At 43.2% G+C, this 21,731-nt stretch overlaps 2 protein-coding genes across 2 annotated transcripts; both read left to right on the forward strand.

Annotated features, from left to right (window-relative positions):
• Positions 1–249: 249 nt before the first annotated feature.
• nrn1lb (neuritin 1-like b) lies at positions 250–4,999 on the forward strand. Its single transcript, XM_068741846.1, has 3 exons — positions 250–418; positions 1,877–1,997; positions 3,901–4,999. Exons 1-3 carry the CDS (start codon positions 370–372, stop codon positions 4,202–4,204), a joined length of 474 nt encoding a protein of 157 aa, XP_068597947.1. The 5' UTR covers positions 250–369; the 3' UTR covers positions 4,205–4,999.
• Positions 5,000–6,533: 1,534 nt separating this feature from the next.
• Positions 6,534–19,876, forward strand: slc38a8b (solute carrier family 38 member 8b). Its single transcript, XM_068738961.1, has 10 exons — positions 6,534–6,722; positions 8,318–8,516; positions 16,416–16,572; positions 17,223–17,327; positions 17,455–17,512; positions 18,233–18,347; positions 18,431–18,578; positions 18,658–18,860; positions 19,064–19,115; positions 19,774–19,876. The coding sequence occupies exons 1-10, from the start codon at positions 6,534–6,536 to the stop codon at positions 19,874–19,876; spliced, it is 1,329 nt and encodes a 442-aa protein (XP_068595062.1).
• The last annotated feature ends 1,855 nt before the right edge of the window (positions 19,877–21,731 follow it).

Raw genomic sequence — 21,731 nt, forward strand, 5'->3', positions numbered from 1 at the left:
GTGTGTGAACATGGCAGAGAAGGTGCGTGTTTATGACATCATTATTATAAAAAAAAAAGGAAATTAGGACGCCCTAATCCAGCGTGTTGTGTTGTGATGCTGTCATTGGTCATGCTCTCTCTTGCTTTGTGCCCCTCCCTAACACACACACACACACACACACACACACACACACGCTACAATGCATTGACCCCTTTCAGTGTTAATCCTGCTGGGTTGTGTCTGCATTGCTGTAAACTCTGAGGACAATCCGAATTCCCAACGACTGGCAGGACAAATCACCTTCTAACGGATCCACATCACACTCTCTGGACTTCCAGTCAGCGGGACCGTCACATCGGAGCCTCTGGTTCAGAGGTTGGGCGAAAGATGAAGTCCCACGGAGGCTTGGTGACGATGCTCATTCCCATTACCCTCAGTAAGGATGCTTTTGCTATTGTGATTTGCCTTCATTTAAGTCTTCTGAATAAAGCTTTTGAGACTAAATTTCGTTTTGCTGTTCTGTTTCATGTTGTCTTACCGGATTTTCGCTTCTAGTTTTTTTTTGGTGCATCTGTTTCTGTTCATACGTTACAACCTGGACTAATGCAGAAGGTCAGGTTGGATTTCAATAGATAAAGCCCAAACTAGTTAAGATGGATTCCATTTAGCTTGTTCTGAACAGGACGAGAGGAAGGTTTTACAAATGCACTTACTCTAATGAAATGAAATGCTCGCCGTCCCCTCGTGTTCTGATCGTCTGACTGACTCCACCTGTGTTTGTTTGCGTGTGTCTGCATTTGGTTTGCAACTTGCAGCTAGATATGCATCTTACTTATTACACTATGAGTAGTTAGAGGTTAGTTTAGTCATATAGAGTAGGACTATTCTATACAGGAAAAACAAAAACATTTCATGAATTAATCATTGGTGAGATTTACACTTATAATTATGCTTGAATGGAATGTTTGAAACTAAATATTTTTTTAAGGACTCTCAGATCAGAATGAAGATGGTTTATTGTCCTTGTGCCTCTGTGCTGCTCATGAACAGATGTCATAGTTGATTTGCCATTCTCTAGTGCAAAAACACAAATGCGTGCATTCATTACTGCCTTTTGGTTTTAAATGTCATGAGATGTCTCACAAACATGCCGTTTTCTGTTTGTGGTGATGCCTCTTGCAAAAGTATATCAATGTTTGTATAACATTTCGGTGGACAAATGCGTTCACGTGCACTTATCACTGTGTACTGTCAGTTTAACCAATCGGACCAACAATCAGAAATGGAAAATTGATTTTTGGAATGGGAATGTGGCCCGATACCCTTCGCTCTGAGGTGAGGTGTTCAAATACTACAACGTGCATTTTGGCCCATAGAAGAGCTTAAAGAAGGCCGCTGACATCTTGATTGGTTCAAAGAGACCTCCAAGCATGTGGGTCTCATTAATGAACCTTCATAGACTCATGCAAGGAGAGGATTAATGTAAGAATTGACTTACTAATACCTCCAATTACAACTTGTAACACACCGTTTCAGTGAAGAGAGGGGGGACGACTCTGAAATATCTAAGCGTGAGCTAATCTGTGCACTCAAACAGCTGCGTTCCTACACAGAGACAGGAATGTAGAACATTATAATCCCTACAGAGGAACGGGTTGCAGCATATTTCTGTATTTTTTTGATCCATCTCAGCACTGGGTGGATCACATGTCGATAAACATTCGGCTTCACTCCACATGATGAAAATCCCCAAAACCCAAAAACACCAGTCATTCTGTTCCTCTCTCATCCACATGCTCCACATGCACTAACATGTACAGTAGCTTGGATAAAATCATTTAAATGCGCCGTTTTCTAATTTTATATGCCTTGAATGTCTTTTTCTTCCCACCAGGCTTGGTCCCTGCGTGTTTTGGAGCCACGCTTCCTGTCTCATGTGACTCCATCTACACGAGCTTTGCTCAGTGTTTACTCACATTCGACCAGAACCTGCAGGACAGCGAAGAAATCTGCAGGTGTGTGTTTTGCTTGTCTTTACTGTCTTAAGGCAGCAGAAAGTGATTGTGTCGCTAACCAACAAAAATCTGTTCTGAGATTAATGGCACAATGTTTGTCCTCCCAAGCATGTTGTAGTCCAACGCTTGCTAAAGACGGCTGGTCTCCATCAGACTGAGCCAATCTCAAAGCTGCCTTTCATCTTGAAAATCTTAGAGAAGGTTGTTTAATAGCACTAGATCCTGTGGGAGTGAGATTTAAATTTAAATGCTTTTCATCATGTGTGCTTTATATGTAAAATACAAAGAATCAAATTTACGTCATACTAGTCATCCCATCCCATAGTAACCAAGATGTGCATTTTTATGACCCGGCTGTCTACTCTGCAAACTGCGATCCACATCACTCGGCCTCTTCTACACGTAGGGCTAAGTGACACGCTTCCTCATTCAAATATTGATTTGCTTGCATGCAGCCAAATGCAGCCGATGACTGGGAGATGGTGGAAGTTGAGGAACCATCTGTCCTTCAGTGCATTGGGCTGTTCAAATAGCATTATGTCACTTTTAAATTCATAGAATACCATAAACCAGTGCTTCTCAATTATTTTCTGTCGCGCCCCCCCCAGGAAGAAAAAAACATTTCACCCCCCCGAAAAAAAACAAAACTTTTGTATCCTTATTAACATACAAAGAATTATGAAAAAGAAAGAAATATAGATCAACTTACAACAAAGAATAACTTTATTACCATTTTTTTTAGTCTGCAACAGAATATGAGGAAGTTAGGTCTTTCTTCTTCTCCCACCGTAGATTGTTTACAACCGCTCTTCTTCTGCTAATCCCCCCTGCGCGCACTCTGACAATCAGGGCGCCACTGCCAACTACCGGAGTGGATGTGCAATTACACTTTACTCTCGTAAGGCGAAAAAACATTTTCTCCGCGGTCACAGGCGCCCCCCCTGACATCGCACCGCGCCCCCCTAGGGGGGCGCGCCCCACCATTAGAGAACCACTGCCATAAACACACCTGTGAATCCTTTGTTTCTTGTATGTGAGTTTGTGCGTATTGTTAAACCTTTCCGGTTCTGGTCTCCGAACCTTGGTTGGGAGACACCGGGGAGACGTCTTCTCCAGGGCCGGCGGCAGCTCGTCCTCCGGGGTTAACCTCCCGACTTCTTCACGCTGGGGAAGAGGGCTGAATTGCAGCAATACAGGACGCCAGACGTGCTGAATTACTGAAGCTCTTTATTCTCAATTGCACTCAAAAACAAGCCTCCCCCTTCCTCTATCCATCTATCTCCGTCTCTCTCCTCGTTCTGTCCCTCGCTTCCTCACACGCCCCCTCTCTCTCTCTCTCTCTTCCACTCACTTTCCTTTCGCTCCGGCTGCGCGCGCACACACACACACGCGCATCCACATCTCACAACAGTATATTCATATAGTTTAGCTAGGAGCACAGAGTTTAACATGCCGCAGAATGCTTGTTCATAGATCTGTTTGTCAGCATGATGATGCAAACACCACTGGATGGATTTCCATGTAATTTGCATGGGTCCGGAAAGAAGTCAGATCTGGATAGAAGGCAGGATCATCGATTTTCATTTAAAACCATTCCAAATTGATTTGCATGGAATTTAAACAGACTTGCGTGGGATTCTTCTACCTTGGTAAAGGTTCAGTATTCCCTTTACTAAGTGCCATTGTAGTTTCACTGTTACCACACCCAGCTGATGTTATTGGGTCCTGCACTCCACTACATAATTACAGTAAATCCATTCAAGGTCAGTTAAACCCAAATTTTTAGGAGTGTTAATTACCCATCATCTGCTGGGGCATTAATCATATCTAATCTCACCACTGCATAATTATCAATTATTTTCTACTCAATTCTACATGTAACTGTCATCTTGATCCCTCAAAGGTCCTGGAATGCGTTCCACGTTTGCGCAGACTCAGCTTTGGTCGGTTGTCCCGCAGACGTGGCAGCTATCTGGGAGTCTCTGAAGCAAAAGGACAGGAAGACCCAGTACTCTCGAAACCTGTACGACATGTGTGCCAACCGCACCACCCTCCCACCCAGCACTGTGCCTGCACCCCAGAGCCCCCCCACCTCTTACCAGTCCAACCAGGAAGCGCTGAAAGGGCAAGCCGACAGGCACGGCCTCACCCTGGCTGCACTTCTACTCCCTGCCTGCTGCGCCTTGCTCCTTCCTTTCAACGGTTAACTCATCTAAGTCCTTTAAGCAGAGGGACGACAGCTGGCAGCCAGAGTTCTTCTGCCTCTGTGATCCAGACACAGGAGGGGAAACGCTCATTTATCACCATGTATTATTGATATGGTCAAAGTTGTATAAGTGGGGATGACAGTTAAAGTATGGGACAGCATTATTGGAAAAAAAAAATACTAAGTACGTTTTCATCACTATACTTGTAATAATACTAATTGTGTCAGGGCAAAGGGAGATTTTGTGGAGCGTTTTAATACCAGGTGAGATTAAAATCCAATTAGGCTTGATCCAGAGGCCGATGTTTTTGTCGTATCACCGTGGTTTAACATTAAACGGTTAGAGTTACATGTGGAAGTAACTAAGTAAGGTCATGTAATCCCTTCATGGTTTCCCTGTCCTTTTTTCGGGATGTTTATGTTGATATTGTTACGTTTGGCTTTGGTCAGTTTATTGATTATGTATCCCCTGTGGGGCAGTATATATAAAGGGACATCTAATTAAAACATACATAGCGAAACAACACAAAACAATAAAGTTCAAACATACCATGTGCAAACATCAGTTAAGGGGAGAGCGAGCAAACAACGTCAACCGTTGCCTTGATGCTATTGAACGTTTCCTCTTTATCATGACTGCATTTCATTCACTGGTTGACATAGACATTGCCAGTGTTTCCACTGTGTTGTTTTCTGGTTGTTTTTTTTGTATATTTTTATTTTATTCGATTTTTAACTCAACAAAAACTTACATTCAAAGCTCCTTCTTCATGACAACTATATTTCATGAATTCAATGAGTTGCTTTTGTGTTTCTGTGCGTTCTTAACGCTCTTAATCCGTTTCATAACGTCAGGACAACGAGTAATAATCTTGTGTCCTTGCAGGAGGCTGCACCTCGACACACACACACGTTCACGCTGCAGGCCAAAGTTCACTACATTTTAGCCTGAACGTGATACAGGTCTGTATTTTCATGACCGTTCAAACAGCACAAATCTGACCTTTGCAATTCTGATAAGGATGATTTTTATGTATTTTGAGAAATAAATACATGTTCTATTTCTTTATTCATTTTAATAATTGACTGTGGTACTAATTATGCATGTTTTATTTCATTTTTAGCAGTGTGCTGGATTCCACAGCTTTAAAGGTCTATGAAGAATGCTCTTCCTTAATTTTCCTATATTTATCTTATGTTTTCAGCTTCAGGATATTACAATTGACGAAACTTTTAAAGATATGTTTTAAAAAGACAGCTTGCATCCCAGATTTGGCATGTTGATTGATTTTCAACAGCCTTAACAAAATACGGCAGGTCATCCAGACGGAGAAAGGATTTAAATCTGTTTCAGCCTGAGCTGGAGTCCCGAGACGAGCTGGGAGGGCGTCGGCAGGGAGGCACCGCAGAACTGCCGGGGAGACCGCACAGGAACAGGCCGTGGCGTGGAGCCGGGGAGACCGCGCAGGAACAGGCCGTGGCGTGGAGCCAGGGACTCCGGGAGATCCGGCGAGGCGTGGGGCAAGGGCCACAGCCTTTACTGGAGCAGGTGAGGAGACGAGGCTCGATTGGAAGCAGCCCCGCCCCCTGCGCCTCCTGCTCCAGCTCAGCCCCGCCCCCTGCGCCTCCTGCTCCAGCTCAGCCCCGCCCCCTGCGTCTCCTGCTCCAGCCTAGCCCCGCCTCCTGCTCCAGCTCAGCCCCGCCCCCTGCTCCTCCTGCTCCAGCTCAGCCCCGCCCCCTGCCCCTCCTGCTCCAGCTCGGACAGAGAGAGAGAGACACACACATCAGAGGGAACAGAATCCTGACAGCTTATCTCACTCAAGGCTGAAAAAACAACTCGGTCTCACAAATGTAATTTGTGCAGAACTCAGATTATTAACTCAGTTAGATTATTATGTAACATTTATCCTGGACTTGTGAAATTATTCTTTAACTATGCCACAACCAACTGCTTACTGGTTATTTGGCCCTTTGCTTTAAAAAGGGACATCATTTCTGACCCACCTCACATCTCTACCTTTATTGAACAATCAGGAAATTATCTTCTTTTGGTCAGGGATGTAAATATGAGAGAGAGAGATTACCAGCAATCATACTCACTTAAGTGCCAAATATGGCACCTTGGGGTGAAATGTTTAAGCTTCAAAATGCCCCATTTGCCATGTGACCCATGCATGCGTGGGTGGAGACTATATATTTGACTGACTTAGACTTCTACTCGTTTTACTGAGACGAATGAAACACACCTGGACCAGCTAGTGAAGCAAAGTGAAGTTTAACTTACAGCTTCTCCTCTCCGTGTTGTGAATCTTGGGTTTGGGTCAGGCGTCATGGAGGAACTGGCCCGGGAGAGCATCAGCTTGATTGGCCGTTCTGCGTCCCACAATGACCCCCCACGTCTGGGTTCGCTCGGTGCGGTGTTGATTCTGCTGAAGTCTGCCCTGGGAGCCGGGCTGCTCAATTTCCCCTGGGCCTTCCACAAGGCCGGGGGTGTGACCACCGCCCTCAGCCTGGAGCTGGTAAGGATCAAACACCTGCAGGATTCACTGGCTGCGTGCCGAACGCGGGCAGTAAAAGATGGCTGCGTACCATTGAATGAAGATATTCTTGGTATGAATTAAAAAAACAGGAATACATGTGATATTTATTGATCAGTATTTTTTATTGATGTGACTATCTTGCTATTTCTCGTGTGTGTGTGGGGGGGGGTCCTTTTGACTGTTGGCCTGTAGACCATGGGTTGGGAACCTTTTTGCCTGAGAGAGATATGAACTGTAGTTCCGTGAGAGCCATACAATATGTTTAAAACTACATACAAGTAAATGTATGTAATAACACTTTTAAAGTACAATAAGTCTCTGAATTCTTTGTAATAACATTGTTATGCTGTTTCTTACCAATGATGGATATTTCTTACCATTAATGTGACTTCTGCTGCTGCGTGGTTTTGCTGATGGCTTCGTGACTGCAAAGTGAAAAGTACGATTCTCCTCATCTTTTATTCTTTCAGCCATCTTCTCAAAAAGGTTTCTAAAATTAGCGAGCTGAGAACGAGATTAAAACGAGGGAAGTTTACTTCCTGATCTCACAACAGGCCGTTGTGCAGACCCTTTTGTACGTGCGCACATCAATTGCTATTTTCGAAAATACAGCAACCCCACTTGAACAGTGTCTTTGCCTCATCTGCGTTGCCTAGGCGATTGATAGATAAATAGATAGACACAACGGCATGTATGTTTGCCACTTTCCCACTGAGATTACTGGTTTGACACTGTTTCTGAATGCAGATCGCCCTGCTATCAATCACCGTTTGTCCCTTTCCCGGTGAGCAGAACGCCGTTTATAAGCCGGACTTCCTCTGATCCTTCCTCTCTAGTTGCCGGTTCGCGTATGCGCAAACCAATGTAACAAAACAATTTTTCTTATAATTAAAGATTTGTCTGCGAGCCAGATGCGGCCATCAAAAGAGCCACATCTGGCTCCTGAGCCAAAGGTTACTGACCCCCGCTGTAGGTGTATTTATTCCCCCTCTGGCTCCTCGGTGTGAAAGAGGCACATCTGTTTCACAGGTGAGCTCTAATGAAGCTTCCAGTTAAGGTGAGAACCTGAACTCTCGTTGCCCTGCATCTACTGGCTGTAACCCCAACATATAATGCGTAGGCCTCGTCTCATTCACGCCCCCCCCCCCCACATGACTCTTTTCTATAAATGAGCCCGGGGGCTCACAAGGTCAGAGGGTAATAAGGTCGTATTATATTTATGTCCTTTTACTTTCCAAACACATAGGAAACAGTTTCTCCACCCTTGAAATAAATAATATTGAGATGTCATGCAAATCACAGTTTTCCTTTTTTTTAATCTGTTGGTACAGGATGCTTTAGAGAGAATTTACAATAAATCAAGTAAGTAATTAATTTAATAAAAGGGTGAATTGTGGAATAATTTACGCTTTTTCAAGCGTCACGTCCTGAAATTCAGCGGTGGTTTTCAAGCAGAGTCTGCACAGAAGAGTTCTGCTTAACCCGGGACATCCCTGTGCCTTGGGCCCGTCGTCTAATAATCCATCAGCGGCGTGTTTGTGTTTGCGTGTTTATTGATTTCGGTGTCTCTGCAGGCTTCTCTGGTTTTCCTCATCAGCGGTTTGGTTATCCTCGCCTACGCGTCATCCGTCAGCGGGCAGACAACCTACCAGGATGTGGTGCGTGAGGTGTGTGGACGAGCCGTGGGCAAACTCTGTGAAGTCTGCTTCTGCTTCAACGTCTTCATGATATGCGTTGCTTTCCTTGTGGTGGTGCAGGACCAGCTGGAGAAGTGTAAGGGGTTACCTTTGTTCCACCACACTCCATGCGCTCCATGTTCCACTCTCTACACCATGTTGGAGCCATAATTGTTAGTATTATTATAATGGACTGATATTTTTCCATAGACAAGCAAGATAATCTATGTTTTCTATTTTAGAATTGTTTTGTGATGATAAAATACTGTTTTTAATTAGCAATTTGAAAGCTTGTAACAGCTATGGAGTGATTGAATTTTCTGCGCTCTATGGTGGCGGGTCTCATCCCCTTCATGGATCAGCAACCAGCTTTTGAATTTTAGGACATTTTCATTTGATTTTATTCTTATTTGCAACAGCTGCTAACTGTTATTAGCTGTTTTATAAAATCTCTTCACACACGTCACACATTATCAGATCATCTGTCCTCCTGCGTCACCCGATTGCACAGGCATCGATTTAGCAATAAGACCTGCCTCATTACTGGCAGTCAGTTGTGTGAAAGGAGCTAGCGATTCAATCCAGCTACCAGTTGAAAGCTCACGTGTTAATTTAAGCAAAAACACATTTCGCATTGAATGAATTTGATTCATTTCATCTTCTCACCTTTCATTTTTCTTTTTGTCCATCTGAAGCTTTTTTAGATATTTTTTGTTTATTTGATCTTTTCCTATTATGAACAGAGAATTTGATTCAAATTATACACATGTTAGGTTTCTCCTTTTTCCCTCGGTTCTTTTATTATATCTCATGTTGGAGGTGTTTATTCAATAATGAGTCAGGATTATAAAACGAATCAAGTTTACTGAAGGTTTTCAGTAAGTACAAAGCTGGTAAGGAAATACAGCGCTGGACTCTCCTACAGACGCGGAAGCGGGACTCTGTAGAAGAGTCCCGAATGTTCTACGGCAGTGATCTTTATTGTGGGCATGAAAACACCCTCCTCCCAGGGGGTGCTTACACCCTCCTCCTGGGATGGGCCGTTAGGGCCCTAACTTATTCCCATCGTGTATCAGTTACAATGTGTGATACTTTATATGTGATTAATCTATGTGTGTGATTACCTCAGAGTATGTAGAGATAAAGAAACTAAGAGTGTTTGTGCAACCTGTGTATTGTGAGCGTGCATGCATAACTCAAATATCTAACAGTCCCCCTGCTGAGGTGGCCCGAACGGGTCACCTCACTAACCTATATGTGACCTATATGTTCACTCCCTGACCAGATCCGTGGCGCCCTCCCCCCCAAGGGCGTTAGCTTGGACCCCGAACCTGGCCAGCAGAGAGCGTGTGCAGACAAAATGGAAACCACTAACAGTAATTTGTTCACAAATGTGGGAGCTAACCCCCCCTACGGGCCCCAAAGGGGACCCCGCAAAGCTTGCATAGCAAGGAGCTGTGGTAACTAATACAGATTACCAACCCTAATACCGCCACAGCCCCTCACATCAGCAATGAGCACAACATTATTAAAATCCCCCCATTAACCTGCAAGCAAACAGCGTTACCATGTAGTAGCATTAACACCAAAGCGTGAAATGTAGACCCAGACCCCGATCACAGTCGGTCCTCTTCTTCCGGATCTCCAGGCATGATGAAGCCCAGCCGTCTCAGCCGGGTGTGAGGGTCATTATAAGGGCCCTCTGCTCAGCCTACCAATTATCCATAACAATGAAAGGGCTGGATAACCCAAATGTCCTAAAAAGTTAACTAACAGTGCTCTCAGGCCTTAAAGGGTCGCTCTCAGACCGCCATTAGGAATGAGCGCGCTACAGCTAACACCAAACATGGAACGTCCGCTGCCAACTCCCCCGAGCGGCATCTCCTGGAACCTTGTGAAGATCCCACACTATCTCCGTCTGGGACTCACTCCCTCCAATCATGGCCACAAAACACCACATTCCAATCCAAAATTTAATCACCCTCCTACACAAATTCTCCATCTCTAATTTACTCAGGTACTGTCTGAACTCCCTGAGATCTCAACCAGTGAGCGGCTTGGCCTTGACACTAATTGCAGATCTGGCAGTCTCTCAGTCCCACTTTGAGACTGTACAGTGTGGGCTGCACCACCTGATGCCAATGCCAATACAATCTCAGTAAGCGGGGTTATCCAAATAAAATTCTATTTGAACCTCCTATAATGTGGTCAGCTCATTAAGTTTTGCTTAGTTTTAATGAAGTCGTCCGAGACTCCTCTCGGGATTCTAATCACATCTCTAAGTCTGTGCTCTATCTCCAAACCCATTCCCCATAACCTATTGTACCTAAAGCCTCTATGAAAGCATTCCACTATCTGCCCTAATAAATCTAGCAATACCACTCTTTCCTATTACCAAACTCTGTTCCATATAATATTTCACACCTTATGTCACACACACATCAAGCATACACCAATAATTAAACATCTCCATCGACTGAGGGCGCCACCAATGATGACTAAACAGATCAGGCAGCGTCCTCTGATCCATGTCTCCTGTAATGAGGTTCTTGACACATGACAAATGTCTGAGTCTACCTTAACCTACTGCAAACTCCAGATCCCACCATGCTGTCTTTCACTGCGCCTTCACCCAATCATCTCTGTCTCAGGGGTTCTCCTGTGGTGGACATAAAACTGTTAGAATCTGGAATCTGTGTTCCTGTTACCTGCCTCACTTCGAGACATCTCACAGGCGCGGTTCACTCCCATCAGCTCAGCCATCTGTGTAGAGGACGGTGATGGAAGAACCTGCTCTTCCAGGACCGTCCACCCTTGGTGTGTCCATGGTGTGTGTTCTGCTAGTGTACAGGGGACACCTACACCCCCTGCGGATGTAGCATGATTTAGGGCATCAGTGAAAAATGTTCTGTCTGGTTTGGGTTCCTGGAAACATGTGACATAGTATCCCATCCGTCTGTCCTCCCTGTCCATAACATCTCATGTCCCCTCTCTAGAAGTGTGACCTCTTAGTTGTTGAGAAATGTGCTACTGTGTGTGGACTATTGTTCACTATACCGCACCCAGTTCCTACATCTATCCCCGAATTACAAAGTGACTATCTACCTGCATGGTAGTTCTTGGTCCTGTAAACCAGTCTGACCCCCCTGTAGCTGGACCCTGACTTCCCTATCGTGACCTGGTCAAACACAAAAACCCCACGCATGAAACATCCTCCCTTTAACTAAACTCTAGTCTGTCAGAAATACAAAAACAGAGATCATGAATTAATCCCATTATGGTTTGTTGTCAATGGAACAGAGACACACAGAGATAACAGCCAACATTAGATGCTAATTTAGAATCGACCTTCCTATCTTCCTATAATGTCCTAAAGTTCCTCCTTTTCTTCTTCATTTTCAGGTTAAAATTGCCACACATAACGTGGACACTTAATAAGTGCCCGTCTTCCCCAAAACTGTGTAAATCGGTGATCCAATTTGCAGAAATAATCAAGTATCATATAATCCTAGTCCTGCTTTTTATGGAAGTTCTATCATGCACCAACATCGTCTACATGCACAGCGTTGTGTTCATATTTAAGATCTATGTTCAGTGCCTCTAGGCTTTCAATGATCTCATTCTACTTTATTTTGCACTAATGCTTTGCATTACTTTATGGTTGTATCCAAATGCAGTAACTGGTCACCGTTGGCTGTCATCAGAACCCTCTCTTAACAGTGTCCTCATTTGTACTAGTTCGTTTTGTTTAAAAAGGGAAAATGCATTTCATACATTTCACATAAGTCAAGAAGTCTCTCGTTAATCATACCTGCAATATAAGTCAATGTTGCCCGTCCTGTTAACGGCCCACCGTGTGCTTGTGCGACTGTATAAAGACAAAATGGAAATGTCCATCGTGCTTGTGCAACCCTCAAACACCCAACTTTATTCATTCCATACATTCATCTCCCATCATTATAGGGTGGGGGTCAGCATTTCATGGGAGATTTCATGTCTCCTTATAATGCATGTGAGGCCAGGGAGGGAGGGGTGCATGAATGTGTGTGTGTCTCTCTAAACTAAGATAAGAAGTCAAGGACGGAAGGAAAAAAGCAGCTCCCAATCTTGTATCTTTCTGTGAAACAATCCTACATCCTGAGTTTCTATGTCCTTAACTTCAATGTCTGAGCTTTCCCTGTCTGCTCAACTATGTGTGGGAGTAGCTGCAATTTTATCTTACCTCCAGATATGGTGGCCTTGTTAGTTCTCTGTTCGTCTCTGTCCCGGAATGTTTGTGAGAACACCGGAGCTCCCCCGTTCCACATCTGTGCACTCCCCTCACAATGTCTCATTTGTCCAACTGAGCTTCCTCGAGCTTCTGTTCAAAACTTTCTATGAACTAAATTAACTACCCGATTATTAATTATATGAAGTCTAGCTTCATGTGCTCGTCAGTTTTAAATTTCCCCAACCTGTCCTCTTGAGCCTTGCATTAACCCCTCAACAGCTGCTAGTGTTGTGAGCACGGCACTGTGTGAGAGGCAACATTATCCTCGTATGTGTCAAATTATCAAATAGCTGTATGCGATGATGTCTATACAGACAGAGAATGTCTTGTCATTCTCAGTGTTAACTTTATTGAACGTGTTTGCGTTCTCACTGAAAGTGGGGTCAGTGTTGATGGATGGAGCTGAGGGAGGAGCCTGTCCCGCCCTGGTTGTTGTCCATTCTGTCCCTTCTCCAGATCATCCTGCATGGGGACACTCAATATCTACAAAAATAGAGCATATGAATTTGTACCGGTAATGGTCCTCTACCTCAACAACACTGTGACGTCCTGTCACAGAGTGCATTTGTACTCTCCCAACTTAAGTGTTTCTTTTCGCCATTCAGGAAATCCATGGTGGGACTCTGGGATGGCTCAACCGTTTCCTCCACTGTCTCACAACCTCTGTGTTTCTGGTGGCCCCCCAGACGCGGTTCTCCTGTCACACACTCATCAGGCCTCCATTAGAACCTGCAGGACACTCAGACCAAATCTTTAAATTTCTTTTTCATGATAATAGACACATTTACAGAACTTCTCATTCCTATGATCAGTAATATGTGCTCCCAGATAATCTTGACTCCTGTCCTGCATTCTGTGACGTGCAGCACTGCTCTGTGATTGTCTGGTTCCGGGGTGTGTGTGTCTGTGTTCTCTCCCCTGCCTTGTCCTGCCTCTATCTCACTCTGGCCCCTCTACCAGGCCTTGATCTTCCCTCAATCGCTCCTTATTTCATGTGCAGCAATGATCGTTGATGAACTAAGTTTGGGGTTCGTGTGTAGGTGTTCTGCATTTACATCTTGATTCTCGTGAGCATTTTGGCTTAAGGTCAATTCCAGCTGTCAGGTTTCAGTGGGACCGAGAGGGCCCTTCTCTGTCCCACTCCACCGCAAGCCGAAGGTGTAAATTTAGGTGTAGTGTATGTGTGTGCTTGCTCTTTCTTACACAGGTTGCAGCTCATGAGGTTTTGAACCACTTATCTAAAACATTTTAACTTCCCCAATGTAGCTAATCGGCGGCCGCCATTCTATGAGTATTAACCTCTTTAGACGCACAAATTATTTCAATAACAGCATCAGGTTTTCTTATTTAGTCTGTTATTCATTCATTACGATTTTTCTGGATTTTATATTTTAACCGGTTGTTTGCCCTGTCTACACTAGTTTTATAGACGTCTTTCCTTTCGGACCCCACTTTTTCCTTTATCTAAGCTCACTCACCTTTTGGTCCCGGGACTCAAAACCCCTAGTGACGCTTTCAGACCAAAGGTTACCAAAATCACCCCAGAGCCAGGAATCTTGACCTGTTGCTATTGACCCATCTGGATATGGTCTTTTTGCTCGTGAGGCCAAATTATTTGCTCACCTAAGCCCAGGGAGACAGAAAACCCTTTTATGTCCTCTTTTTTGTGCTCTCCGGTGTAGCAGTCCAAATTAAATCACTGAACCTGGGACTCCAAACCCTTTTCTGACGCTCATATGGTCCAGTGTGATTAAAAGCCGATTAAATTTATTACGTGAGCTGGCCGAAACTTGGTCTGGAGGGATTCCCAGGAGACCCTTTCCTTTCCCGGCATTTACCAGACCGTTTATGTCTCGCACGGGGTCTGCCACCCAATCCAGTGCAGTTTTCGGCTGAACCGGACCGTGCCGTCAACCAGCACGACGTCGCCACTGGCCAACGCTGCCTGCACGGGCCGCGAACAGACCGCGTCTTCAAACGCTCTCTTTTTGTGCGGAGTGGGGTCACCTTATCACCGTTTCACCTTTTATTTATATAGCGCTTTCCTTATCAGTATTCAGTACACGGCAGTTCTGACCACTGTTTCCTAAAACCCTGCGAAGTGTTTGACGCTCCAGCACACAGATCACACACCTTAAGGGATCAATGCTTACAGCACACAGATCACAGGCACCATTAGCGGATCAATGCTTAAAGCAGTGGATCAATGCTTACAGCACACAGATCAGGCCCTTTATTGGTGTTCAATGCTTACAGCACACAGATCACAGGCACCATTAGCGGATCAATGCTTAAAGCAGTGGATCAATGCTTACAGCACACAGATCAGGCCCTTTATTGGTGTTCAATGCTTACAGCACACAGATCACAGGCACCATTAGCGGATCAATGCTTAAAGCAGTGGATCAATGCTTACAGCACACAGATCAGGCCCTTTATTGGTTTTCAATGCTTACAGCACACAGATCACAGGCCCCTTAATGGATCAATGCCCCTTGACGGATCAATGCACCAGGCACGCAGATCACCGGGACGAGTCAGATCCGGGACGAATCAATGCTCATAGCACGGATCACCGGGACTAATCAATGCTCATAGCACACAGATCACATAGCACACTGACCCAGTACGAATCAATGCTCATAGCACACAGATCACCGGGACTAATCAATGCTCATAGCACACAGATCACATAGCACACTGACCCAGTACGAATCAATGCTCATAGCACACAGATCACCGGGACTAATCAATGCTCATAGCACACAGATCACATAGCACACTGACCCAGTACGAATCAATGCTCATAGCACACAGATCACCAGTGTGGATTGATGCTGTCTCAAACACTCCGGTCAGCGTTATCTAATTCCCCGTTCCTTTCCAGCTTTTGCAACAACAATACATGTCTTACATGCCTATAGCTCTGGTACCATTCTTAAACAGTTTCACTCTTTATACAGACCCACATGCTGAACCAGGCAAACATCTGGCAGAAATCTTTAGTCAAAAGGTTTTCTGCTTACCTTTTAGATGCGCATTACAGATGTTGCCCGGCCCAGCACAGGAGCTGCCACCTCCGTTGAGATCCGGGTCACGGCACCAGCTGTTAGGTTTCTCCTTTTTCCCTCGGTTCTTTTATTATATCTCATGTTGGAGGTGTTTATTCAATAATGAGTCAGGATTATAAAACGAATCAAGTTTACTGAAGGTTTTCAGTAAGTACAAAGCTGGTAAGGAAATACAGCGCTGGACTCTCCTACAGACGCGGAAGCGGGACTCTGTAGAAGAGTCCCGAATGTTCTACGGCAGTGATCTTTATTGTGGGCATGAAAACACCCTCCTCCCAGGGGGTGCTTACACCCTCCTCCTGGGATGGGCCGTTAGGGCCCTAACTTATTCCCATCGTGTATCAGTTACAATGTGTGATACTTTATATGTGATTAATCTATGTGTGTGATTACCTCAGAGTATGTAGAGATAAAGAAACTAAGAGTGTTTGTGCAACCTGTGTATTGTGAGCGTGCATGCATAACTCAAATATCTAACACACATATATAGTAAATATGGACAAAAAGCTTTAACAATGATTCTCTATGTTTATCTACCAATATTAAAGCCCCCCCATGCTCTTTAGTAGGTCCTCTGTGTTCTTGTGCCAGAAACTGAGGCTCACGTTGCAGCTGATAATAGTGTTCAGTCCAACTCTGGTTTGGTCTCCTCCAGTGTGCATTTCTGTGTATGAGACTGTGACTGGATCCATAGAGGAAGAGATGCCCTATCACTGGTACACTGACCAACGATGTGCCCTCTTCATCATATGCCTCTTCATCATCCTACCCCTGTCCATCTCAAAAGAAATCGGAATCCAGAAATACACAAGGTACGCAAATATCATGTGGTCAGAATGAATCTGGATCACTGAAATCTTTGGTCGCATGTCAGTCAATGGATCTTCAAAATGTGTTTCTCAATAAATTGGTTGATTATTGACCGATGTTTATGGCATTTGACAAATTTCATCCGGATTGGATCTCAATTGCGGATATTGTCGAGATTCTTAAAAAAATGAGGTTCCGCTTGCATTCCGGCCGAATATTTAATTTAAATATTTGAATTTAATATTAGAGATAGAGATATCTAATCTTCAAAAGCTATGACTGAATGTGTGCTTTTTGTGAATAGCTTCTAAACTAATAATGATATAAATGTGAATCCAATTGCTAAAGATTTGTTTTCATGGTAAAGGAATCTAAAAATATAGATAAAATAAAAGGAATCTAAAAATATAGATATTTCTTATGAGAGCGAACCGTTTTTATCTTTTAAATGTTTTGGGTTGTCATGAGAGAGAACTGTTTTTAGGTTGGTATGAGAGCAAACTGTTTCTATTTATGAATGATTTTAGGTTGGTATGAGAGGGAACTCTTTCTTTTCTTCTTTTGACTGTTTTTAGGTTTTTATAAGAGGGAACTGTTTAACGTTTAACTCTTCTTAGGGTATTTTTTTTACCTGGTTTTGTCCTTTTGTCAGTGTGTTAGGAACGCTTGCTGCTACATATCTGTGCGTGGCAGTGATTGTCAAATATTACTTGATGGACAAAGACGCTGTTGTAATAACACCAGAGCACAGCCAAGGGTCAGTAGCAGTAGCAGTAAGTAGGTTCTTACCAGAGATATATATGTGCTTGTATGTATTATCATTCCATGCAGCTGCAGTTTTGCATGGATCAGTACATGCTTGTGTTTATTGTTCCCTTTTCCAGTGGCAGCTCATGGGCTTCAGTGTTCAGCGTTGTCCCAACCATTTGCTTTGGCTTCCAGGTAGGATGAGCTTCAGGTCTGTTTTCAGTCTGAAAGTAGCCAGTGGGATACACAGCGTGAAAAGATTTGTCCAAAGTGCATATGCGTGTGTGTCAGTGAATGGTTATCTATCTCTGCGTGGCCAATGTGCCGGCGACAGTACATTTGAGGTGTGCCCTGCCTCTTGCCCATAACAAGCTTGGGATAGCAGAAGAAAATGGATGGAAGAATTAATGAATTCAATTAGGATTACATTTATTTACACATTTCACACCATGCCGTAGATCACATTCTCTAATAATACTTTATTAATCTGTCCCCTGGAGGGCAATTTGGTTTACAGCAGTTTGAGCTGCTGCTGGTCGCGGCATGTGCACGCGCCCGGGCAATGTGGGTTAAGTGTCTTGCCTAAGGACACAACGACAGTGTAAACATGCACCTGAGCCGGGGATCGAACCGCCAACCTCTCGATCATAGGACGACCAACCCTGACCCAGAGATGCCTGATCCAGTGAATCCAAAGACTGATTAAGGCAAAAAAGCAGTGCAAACTGGAAAGGCCCTCAGTGCAGTCTGTCTGCCATGTCCCAATAGCCCCTTTTAATTCAATCATAGTGTGTCTTGTTAAATAATTTATAACATTGGGTTGTGTTGAACTCTAAAGTACAGAAGAATGACAAATTAGGATGAACAAAATAAAATCAGTAATGTCAGTAATCTGTGACGTGTGTGTGTCTGTAGTGCCATGAAGCCTGCATAGCGATCTACAGCAGCATGGAGAACCAGAAGCTCTCCCACTGGATGCTCATCTCTGTGGTCTCCATGTTTTTCTGCTTACTCATCTACACGCTAACCGGTGCGACCACCTCTGAATGATCAGCCCGAGTGCATTGTGAGCTCACCTGACGACTATTCATCACATCTGCTCCCTGTCTGCAGGTGTCTACGGCTTCATGACGTTCGGACAAGAGGTTGACTCAGATATTCTAATATCATATCCAGGAAACGATGTGGTTATGATCATTTCTAGGCTACTTTTTGGAGTCTCGATTATCACCCTCTATCCTATTCTTCTTCTTCTGGGGAGGTGAGCGTCATCTAAGAGAATTAGATTTTTGTTTTTAAAGTAAATGTTTTAACACTGAACTTTTTTTTGTGTGGAACAGATCAGTCATCCTGAACTTGATTCTGCGTGTTCGAAGGAATCATCAAGGAATCGTGACTCGTGTATTTGAGAATCGCTGCAGAGTCGTCCTGACCGTCATTTGGATTGGCGTCACTCTTCTCGTCGCCATGTTTGTCCCAGACATGGCTGAGGTTATCAGTGTCATTGGAGGGATCTGCGCCTTCTTCATCTTCATTTTTCCTGGTATATAAAGAAATTCATGAATCTGTGTTTGGAATTTGATTTATACACACACACAGTTTATATATCTTTTTTAAAATATTTTTTTATTAACATCAGTTACCTGTAAAATGAATTTGACTTAAATCTATGCAAAGTGTTAGCAATAAACTTTTATGTTATTAAGGCAATACTATGAGCTTGATATGTGAGTTTGTGTGTTGCAGGTCTCTGCTTAGTATTCACAATGCAAACTGAATCTGTGTCTCCGAGATTAAAGTGAGTGTGTATTTTATTTGGGGGGGGGGATATATGAGGGATTCTTTAATGTATTTTGACATAGTTAGTTATTTTCCATGAGATTTCCTGAACTTTGAACTAAGGATGAACAGAGCTGGAGATTAGAGGGTACACCTTCGACTAATGAAGTACATCTGCTAATATACCTCAAGCTGAACATGAAAGATGTTCAATGCGTTTTAGGTGAACGTTCACTTGGTCATGTATAGAGAACGTTTTGGAGTATACTGATTATGATTGACTTGGTTTTAAATAATGACTTCCTTTTAAGGGAATTTCCAATTTCCTTGTAATTAGAACACTTTGCCTTTGGGTCATATCCTCCAGACTATCATTCAGAAAAGTGAGGAAAAAGTATCATTCCGAACCTCCGATAATTCATTACTCTACAAAATTCACCAATTCAGATTCTGGCTCATGGAAAAGTGACAATTTGACTTTCAAGACCTAAATCCAGTACCTCTCTGGCTATTAATTTCAGAGGTGATTTGATCGATTGCATTAAAGTATGAGCGTCTTTGAATAAATGAAATGATGATGATTGAGTTCTGTGAAGCAGAATATTCATCATCCTGCCTGACAACTTGCTGTTAAAATCCATCTGTACTGGTTTTTCCCATGATGCTTTTCTCTGCAGGTTGATGTTAACAGTCTGGGGCGTCATCACCATTGTCGTTGGAACCTTCATCTTTGGACAGAGCACAACCATTGCTGTGATGGAGCTTTTCCACAAATTCTGAATTTCACCCCATCATCATCATCGCTGTCTGCAGCAGCTGCTTCCCTGTGACTTTTGAAAGGATTTTAGTGCTCACTTAGTTAAAAAAAAAGATTGTATATTGTATTTACTATATCCTCCTGGGACCCAGCTTTGGGTTAGCATGTCATCTGTAATGGACAAATGTCCACTACAGAGGACATGCTAACTGACTGGGTCTCAGGAGGATATCAAAACATATTTTTTGCTTGTGTGATGTATAATGGATAATAATAATACTATCAATATGCATTCCTATTAATTTCATTGGTAAGAAGAATAAATGTCTTTCACTCCTTTACAGCTATAGATGGCGCCCTTTGAGCCATGCATTCCTGGAACCACCGCCAGGGGATAGTGTTGTATTAGAGAAGCATTATTTATTTATATTTTCTGGTGACTACATATAAATGGAAGCCATTACACAGTAAAGAGAAAAAAGTGTTTGTATACTTATTATCAAGGCTCTAGGGATCATTTTGACAGGAAGGCGCTTGTATGCAAATCAATGTAAACTGATGGATTTTATTCCCTTTGAATAAACTTTTACATCTTCTAAACCATAATGTGAGATAATTATAAGACACGTTTGAATTTCTCCATTGAGGATCATGATTCTTAGCCCTTCCCTCTATTTTCCCTTCCCTCTCTCCATTGACCTCCACCTGGCATGGATGACAGGACTTTCTTGTGCTCTTTCTACAGCACTGACATCTTGGAGCTTTAGCATGGAGTTCTGATGTAAATTTAGGGAAAACTTTGGGACGCTCCTACGGAGCAAGTCTAGGAAGGCTGGCGCAGTATTTTAACAACATCTGAATTGCAAATGTGTGCTCTTCTGAGGGATACTAGTAAAGGTGGGGAAAACCTTTGAGACTGCAGAAGTCAGTTAAAGTTGGATTTTGAATTAAATGAAAAATGTAACAATGCGTAAGCCTATTTTTTCTTGTTTTAATTGATTATTGCGCACAGCTCATAACCATCATTCAAGATCCTAACACACTATGAGGATTGAATAATTTTGCCTCCAACTGTGTTCAAAAGCTCTTTATGATATTTCAGTTGAGAGCAAAGAAGTGGACCAACCCACCAATGCCATCCTTGTCTAAAAATCATCCATCGCTTTCTGCCTCTGGTTGTCTTTTCATTTTCCAGAGCTAATTGCCATTCCGTGCCCTGTATCAACTTTGTTATTGAACGGTTACTTGTAATACACGCTTCCTGCAGTCTTATTTACGGTAATGTAATGGCAGTTTGCATTACATTAGGATGGTGTTATTTTATCACCGTTATGATGTCTGCATCTTAAGTGTTCTACTTGCATGGCATCGTTGTGTGTGTGTATTGTGTGCATACTGTATACAGTCGACCTTCAAGGTTATGACCAGCCGGCTGAGATTATCCTGATGATATCAGCAGCATTTAAGCGCTCAGGCCTTTGTTGCTGCTGGTAACAGTAGATATTTGACCTCCAAGACAAATTTAGCCGGATAACCCTGCAGTGCCAATGAGTTTCGGTAAAGGAGAAGATGAGAGGATGTCATTATTACTTGCTTGTGATATTAAAAGAGCAGCTGTGATTTGTTTTTACCTTTAAGACCACTTTTTCCTTTCTATTTGATTGTGTGAAAATACGGCAAATTCTTACCAGTGAAGAATCAACAGTGAGTGACAGATGATGATGATGCATGATGAATTTATACTTCCTTTCTTTCATTTCTACATCCAGCATGGCATACAGAATATTAAAGATATCTTATTTATGAATGCAGCATTCACAGACACTTCAAGAATGAAAACATCATTAATTCCAATTCTTAAAGCAAACCATGCATTCT

Source organism: Brachionichthys hirsutus, chromosome 1 (assembly GCF_040956055.1).
Source record: "Brachionichthys hirsutus isolate HB-005 chromosome 1, CSIRO-AGI_Bhir_v1, whole genome shotgun sequence".
Taxonomy (NCBI): Eukaryota; Metazoa; Chordata; class Actinopteri; order Lophiiformes; family Brachionichthyidae; genus Brachionichthys; species Brachionichthys hirsutus.